At 57.1% G+C, this 7,057-nt stretch overlaps 1 protein-coding gene across 1 annotated transcript; it reads left to right on the top strand.

Moving 5' to 3' along the window:
* On the top strand, window positions 1,636-5,477 carry AQP6 (aquaporin 6). Its single transcript, XM_005679981.3, has 4 exons — window positions 1,636-2,146; window positions 2,954-3,112; window positions 3,364-3,444; window positions 4,110-5,477. Exons 1-4 carry the CDS (start codon window positions 1,754-1,756, stop codon window positions 4,320-4,322), a joined length of 846 nt encoding a protein of 281 aa, XP_005680038.1. The 5' UTR covers window positions 1,636-1,753; the 3' UTR covers window positions 4,323-5,477.

Genomic DNA, 7,057 nt, shown 5'->3' with positions numbered 1-7,057 from the left:
TCTGACTCTGTGACCTCATGACTGCAGCACGCCAGGCCTCCCTGTCCCTCACCGTCTCCCAGACTTTCCCCAATGTCATGTTCATTGCTTTGGTGATGCCATCCAGCTATCTCATCCCCTGATGCCCTCTTCTCCTTCTGCCCTCAATCTTTCCCAGCATCAGGGACTCTTCCACTGAGTCGTCTGTTTTCATCAGGAATCAATTAGGGCTCCCCCAAACAAAGGACGTGGGGTGGGCTTTCCAGGGAGAGGAGAGAGTATCCCTCCAGGGAAGACCAGCATGAAGTATTCTAGGACCACTGGCCATTTGGTGAGGCCAGAGAGTAAAGGACAAGACAGGAAGTGGGGAGAGGTGAGGCAGGAGAAGCGGGTCCCTCCCAGAGGACCGTGGAGGCCAGGCACGGAGCTCACAGAGGCGACCAGAAGCTTTGAAGGGATTTTAGCGAGGAGCAGCAGGATCAGATTTGCATTTTAGAAAGATCACTCAGGCTGCAGTGTGGATAATTGATTGGAGCAGAGCAAGGGAGATGACAGAGAGAATGGCTGAAGGCTGCAGGGCAGCAGGGGTGGCAAGAAGAGGGCAGTGGCAGGAAATACTTGGGATTCTGCATCAGTAGGACTCGATGCCTTGGCTGGACGGGGGCGGGAGGGCGAGGTCAAGGATGCCTCACAGGTGCCACCAGCTGAGCTGGGGACAACAGAAGGAGTGCATTCAGGGGGCCCGGGGAGAAATGAGGATCTCATCGTGAGACACGTCACATTTGGGGAATCTGAAGACACCAGGGGACACCTGCTGGGCAGGGACACACGACTCCGGGCGCAGCCTGGGCACTCCACTGCGAGGTGATGAGTGTATTATTTTAGCAGCTTGGCAGGTTCTTCTTAGGGACAAAACACTTCTGTTTGAGAAAATACCTTGGTATATTGCTGGGGGTTAAAGGGCAGAGCCTAGGTGTGGGTAAACTAAGGCCAGCACAGTCACAAGAATGGTAAGCTGCCCTGTGAAGAGGCACAAGAGGGCGAAGAGTCAGTGGAAACTCCAGACCAGTGGGCAGCAGAGGTACCCACCACCACAGGTGTCACCAGTTAGCTGTGGAGCAACCCTCCCCACCTGCCCCTCTGCACCCCTGCAGGCCCATGTCCTCAGTAAAGTTGACCCCATTCACATCAGCTTTCAGAAAATGGTGCTTTAGATGGAAATGAAGGACAGAGCTTCCTTCACATCTGGGTTTATGGGGTGCAGAATAGTGTGAGCCCATTTGGAGGCCAAGTCTGCAGGCAAAGGGGGCCAGGAGACTAGGAGCCTGGGGGCAGGGGTGCACGGGGCCCTCTGACATAGGCCTTGGACATGGGGATCTGAGTGATCTCGTTCTCTCTAAGCTGACGTCGCAGATGGGAGCATCCTAGAGTCACCTGCGGCCCCCAGACTGGGTGTCGGCCAGCAGCAGAGTTAGGCCTGTCCACCTTGGAAAACTCCTGGAAGGTTCCAGTTCAGTGCCCAAGGACAGCCCCCCTCCTTTGGCTATCATGTGAGTTTAGGGTGGGGCGAGCGTGTGGCCACCCCCACACCTCCCACCCCACCCCACCCCGGTACACATAACCCTGTCAACCTGCCCCCTGCCAGTCTGACCAGCATGGTCCTTGAACCAGCAGCACCGTGAAGGAGCTGCAGGCTGGGGCCGGAGCAGCCGGAAGACAGGAGATCAGAAAAGGCAGATAGACCTGGGAGCAAAGGCACCAAGGCCTGGGCGCGATGGAGTCAGGCCGGTGCAGCTTGGCCAAGATGCTGGTGTGCCGGCTCTGGATGACCATCAGCAAGGCTCTGTTTGCCGAGTTCCTGGCCACGGGGCTGTATGTGTTCTTTGGCGTGGGCTCGGCTCTGAGATGGCCCCTGGCGCTTCCCTCTGTGCTGCAGATTGCCATCACCTTCAACCTGGCCACAGCCGTGATCGTGCAGATCACCTGGAAGTCCAGCGGGGCCCACGTCAACCCTGCTGTGACGCTGGCCTTCCTCGTGGGCTCCCACATCTCCTTGCCCCGGGCTGTGGCCTATGTGGCTGCACAGCTGGCAGGGGCCACGGCGGGAGCTGCTCTGCTTTACGGGGTCACGCCTGGGGACATCCGAGAAAACTTTGGGGTCAACATGGTAGGTGCAGGGAGGGGGAGAGGCAGGTCTGTACAGGTGGTAAGTGGGGAGGGCCAGGCCGGGGCAGAGGGGATACAGCAGAGCACGTGCTCCACACCTGCGCTGGGGACGTGGGACCCTGGGGAAAGACCGTGGCCTTAGTGCAGGCAGAGCAGGAAGGAGACTGCGGTTTGAGGAACAGTGGGGAGACAGGGGACAGGAAGGAGCCACACTAAGGGCCAGGAGTGGGAGGAGGACCAGGCACTTCAGGGTTGGAGCAGCCAGGGAGAGGTGGGGCTGTGGGGGCAGCAGGGGACCCTGCACCTACTTCACCTCCCCAGTCCACACCCCCCACCCCCTCCTGCTCCTCTGTCCCCAGCACTCTGAGGCCTGGCTCACCTCCCCAGATTTCTCTAGTCGCCCGTGTTCCACCTGCGTCCCCAAGTCCCCATCTTCCACTCCTACGCAGCCCAGGCAGCCCACGGGCGAGCATCGTGCAACGCAGCTTCTCCAGCCTTCCCTCTCCCACCAGCCCTGGGCCCCCACCTCCCCTGGGACCGTGGCCCCGACCACCCTGTGGAGCGGGTGGGGTGCTGCTCACTTCCGCAGGGAGCAGGTGTCCTTGTGGGCTCACTTCAGGGCTCACCTGATCCCCAGTGCACCGCTGTCCCCAGCCCATTAGCTCCTTAAGTCCTGGGGCTGGCGGTGGCAAGGTGTCGCAACCCTTACCGTGAGGAACGAGGGCCCAGGGTCACTATCCCCGAGGGCCCAGGGTCACTATCCCCGGGCAGAGTCCGCTGCCTCCAGCGCGCCCCGCTCCTCGCACAGGTCCGGAGCAGTGCCTCGATTGGCCAGGCGGTGGCGGTGGAGCTCATCTTGACCCTCCAGCTCGTGCTCTGCGTCTTCGCCTCCACTGACAGTCGTCAGAACACGGGCTCCCCTGCAGCCACAATTGGAGCTTCGGTGGCAGTGGGCCACCTCATCGGGGTGAGGGGACACCTGCCTGTGCACCCACTGGCCCCTCCCTGGGGAGGTGGCGGGGGCCCTGGGGGCCAGAAGAGTTCCTCCCCGGACTTCTCATGCCTTGGAGCCAAGGCTATGCCCCATTTCAGGCCCAGGGCCGGGGGACCCAGAGCCCCAGTCTGGGGCTGAGGCTTGAGCAAAGTGGGGGAAGAGAACTGTCCTCTCCTAGGGCTGCTTTCAGGCTGCTCACGCCCTGCCCTGCACTCGCTCCCCAGTTCTATTTCACCGGCTGCTCCATGAACCCAGCCCGCTCCTTTGGTTCCGCTGTCATCGTGGGGAAGTTTGAAGTCCACTGGGTGAGACCCTCTGCCGGCAGCCAGGGGAGGGGAGAAGCCCCAGTGCCCATAGGGACTTTCACCAGCAGGGGGGCCCCAGACACTGGGGGAGACAAGTCTCCCTGCCACCGACCATCTTCACTCCCAGTGGAGGTTTCCCTAAGCTCAGAAGACCAGGGCCAGCATCCTCTCTTGCCCGCCTCAAAAAGTCAGGGACACCCAGTAGACTGGAGAGAAGTGGGCCAGGGCCGGCGCTGCAGCACTGGCCTGGGCCTCAAGTCCTGGCTGCTTCCTTATTCACTTCCTCCAGCTGGACCAGTTTCCAAACTTGGATGGAGAAAAAGACAAACAGAAATAGACACACAAACACACCAGCAGGGACAGGAAGAGCACTAGCCAGGGTTCTGGGCTGGAACGGGGATAAGAGGAGGGAGGCAGGGGTGGTGGGGGCCTGACCCAGGCCAGGGGAGGCTATGTCCCTTCACCTGCAGAGACACAGGGTCGGGGTTGCTGGGGGGGTTGGGGTGGGGGCAGTGGACAAGACTTGTGCTTCTCGAATTTGGCACCTTGTAGAAAGCTCCAGGGCTCCCAAGAGACCAAGTCAACACTGGAAAGCAGGTGGAGTCCCAGAGCTGCCCTGTGGTCTTGACGGCTCATGAGCAGGGCATCTGCTTCTGCCTCCTCAGATCTTCTGGGTGGGACCTTTGACGGGAGCCGTCCTGGCTTCACTGATCTACAACTTCATCCTGTTCCCTGACACCAAGACCCTGGCCCAGCGACTGGCCATCCTCACGGGCAGTGCAGAAATGGAGAAAATGGAAGGGGAGGAACCCCAGAAAAAAGAAAGCCAGTCCAACTCAGAGGACACTGAGATGGAGAGTGTGTGTCAGGTGGCATAGAGCTTGGCCTCCGCCCTCAAGCTTCTGAAAGGAGCCCTGAAAGTGGACAGCATGCTTTGTATAACCAGATTTCAGGTTTTCCTGGGGACATAGGGGGCTTGTGAGGTAGGGTGGGAAGGCTTGGCCTCTTGACCTAAGAGGGTGGGTGGGGGATCCCCAGCATTACATTTCTAGAAGGAACCTGGGAAGCAAATCTGCTCCGTTTCCTCTTCTTCCATCACTTTTAATGGGGCCAAGCAGAGGGAGGCAGGGGAATTCATCACCACTCTCCCTGTCTCTCATCTGTCTGGACCCCAGGCAGGACCCTGGGCTTCCAGGTCCCCATGTCTTGGAGAAAAACGAATCTGAGCCCAGACATGCTCTCTGCTCAGAGGCTGTGGGGACCTCCGGGAACCCTAACTTCTCACCCCACTGTTGGAAGTAGGATCCAGACTTCCCAGAAGAATCAGGTCCTAGGCCAGCCTCTGAGCTCCAAGGAGGGATGTCTCTGCCCTTGGATGTGGATGGGGTATGTGGCTTCCCTCAGACTGGAGGCTTCCTGGGGCCAGATTGTCCCCTCCAAATAGATCTTCATTCCTCACCCCTCCAAATGAGGAATCAGCAGAGAGCCCCTCCCTTGGGAAGAGCTGGCACAGAGAGGAACCTTTTCTCCAGCTAGTGGAGGGGCAGGATTACGGGTAGGGGAGGTTCAGCCCAGATGGGCCTTTCCCCCCAGGTGTTCTCTTGCCTTCCACTCCAGCCCCATCCACAGAAACAATCCTGACGGGGGAAGGTCCCGTTGCACCACTCAGTCCGTGAGCTGGGCCTGAAGAAGCCATCACCAGACTCATTCTCAGCTCTGCTGGGATGCCCCATAAGCTGTTGAATATGCCCCAAGGATGATGGGAAGTCAGGAATAACCCAGGAAACCAAGATTTGCAGTTCAGTGCCTCTGAAGGACTACTGGAGTCTCACCTAATTTGTTAATATTTTCAAGCTGTTATCAATCTACTCTGCCTATGACCTGGGATCCAGTCTGAATCTCAGCTTCCTCAGCTGTAAAATGGGCTGTAAAATCTACCCCTGAGATTGATGTTAAACGAGATTGGAAAATGTGTTTGGAAGTTAAAATGATAGAATAGAAAAACAAATCCAATAAATGATGATTATTGTGGCTGTTACTGTAATTATTGGGTTTGAATACAATTGCTGTTGATAATGGGAAGAAGGAGGAAAAAAGGGAGAGGGAGACGACTGAGAGGGAGGGAAAAGTCATTTCATCTGCTCTACTTACCCAGGGCCCCGCCTTCTTTCCTGGACCTACTAACCTTTGTGAGCTTTGTGAGTGTGTGTGTGGGGGGTGATGGGGGAACAAGAGTCAGGTTGGGGAGGGACCCTGGAATGAAGAGACAAGCCAGTAAGTCAATTTTTCTCATCTCTATGGTGCCCATCACTATGGTACCCTGCACTACAGCAGTTAAAAGCATGAAAAACATAGGTCCTTTTCCATGATGTCTCTAAAGGGGCTAGAGATAGGAGAGGGGCTTCCCATCTCCCAAGGACAGGGCAACAGGGCCCATTCTGTGATAGTGCAGTGGCTGAGTCCTAAGAGCTCGCGGCCACAGCAGCCGTGTTCTGTAATATGGTCAGTGCATAGAACCACTCACATCTCTCCAAGCTGGGCCCCACTCATTCATCTTCACAATCTCTCAGAGCCCAGGGCCTCCTGTGCCCTTTTATGAGCAGGGACAGCTGGGCGTACACGTGTGTGTGTGTGTGTGTGTATGCATACACACGTGTGCATGTGTGTGACTGACTTGCTGAAGGTCAACCAGCTCAGTACCACAGACCCCTCAAGGTCTCCCCAGCTCCCAGCTTAGAATTTTCCAAAACAGAGCTCCAGGGGGGCTTATACAAGCAGCAGCCAGAGAAAAGAAGGAAGCGGGAACTAGAAGGTTGAAGAGGACAGGGGGATGGAGCTCCTGCAGCGAGCTCTTAAGCTCTGAGACAAATTATCTCTGCATCCCTGAGAACCAAGCACGCAGTGGGTGCTCAATAAAAGTTTGATGAATGAATGACTGAGGCTGGGCGGCTGGGGAGGGAGGGGTGGTGGTAATTGATCAAGAGAACTCGGGAGTCACTGCTCCAAATAAGCCAAGAACACAGCAGCTGAGAAGCCTACGCTGGAAGGCTGGGGGAGCTGGGGAGAGGCTGCACAGCCACTCGAGCTCCTGCCCCTGCCCTAGAGCAGAGCGTGGAACCTCTGTCCCAGGAACCTCCTGGCCAAGAGCATGAGGGTGCCTGCCTGAAGAGAAAGCTGGGGTCTCTTTTCCCAAATGGTTCTTTAAAGCTGTGCTCTGTCAGAATAGACTAGAGCAAGAGAGAAGCTTCATGAGAAGTGAGGAATTAGGTTAGAATCTGAAGAGCATCCAAAGTTAGACACAGGAATGAGTAACCAAAGGTTAGCTTCTCCTTCTCTGGAGCCCTTTAATAGGACAGCCGGCCATCTGCTCAGATGTGGGAAGGGCTGGCCTTTGGGGAGCCAAATTTCAGTGGCTCCAGCCAGGGTCTTTGCTTCACAGGCACAACTGGAGCCTGAATGGGGCGGGTGGGGAGCTTGGGGAGGACAGAGACCCAACCAGGCAGACCCTTGGTGTGCACTCCCTTCCTCCCTTTTGTCAGGGGAAGTTTTTAATTAATGGTGTGTAATCTGATCTGGCCCTTCTCCCTGCTGAGTGCTGCCTTCAATCAGCGGA

The sequence above is a fragment of the Capra hircus genome, chromosome 5 (assembly GCF_001704415.2).
Source record: "Capra hircus breed San Clemente chromosome 5, ASM170441v1, whole genome shotgun sequence".
Classification (NCBI taxonomy): domain Eukaryota; kingdom Metazoa; phylum Chordata; class Mammalia; order Artiodactyla; family Bovidae; genus Capra; species Capra hircus.
This window is presented reverse-complemented; position numbering and strand designations above follow the sequence as displayed.

Excerpts from the sequence above, each read along its gene's own strand:
- AQP6 (XM_005679981.3), top strand. The coding sequence starts at position 1,754 with ATGGAGTCAGGCCGGTGCAGCTTGGCCAAGATGCTGGTGTGCCGGCTC. Across the intron at positions 3,113-3,363 it reads CAGTGGGCCACCTCATCGGG|TTCTATTTCACCGGCTGCTC; the intron begins GTGAGGGGACAC and ends CTCGCTCCCCAG. Across the intron at positions 3,445-4,109 it reads GGAAGTTTGAAGTCCACTGG|ATCTTCTGGGTGGGACCTTT; the intron begins GTGAGACCCTCT and ends CTGCCTCCTCAG.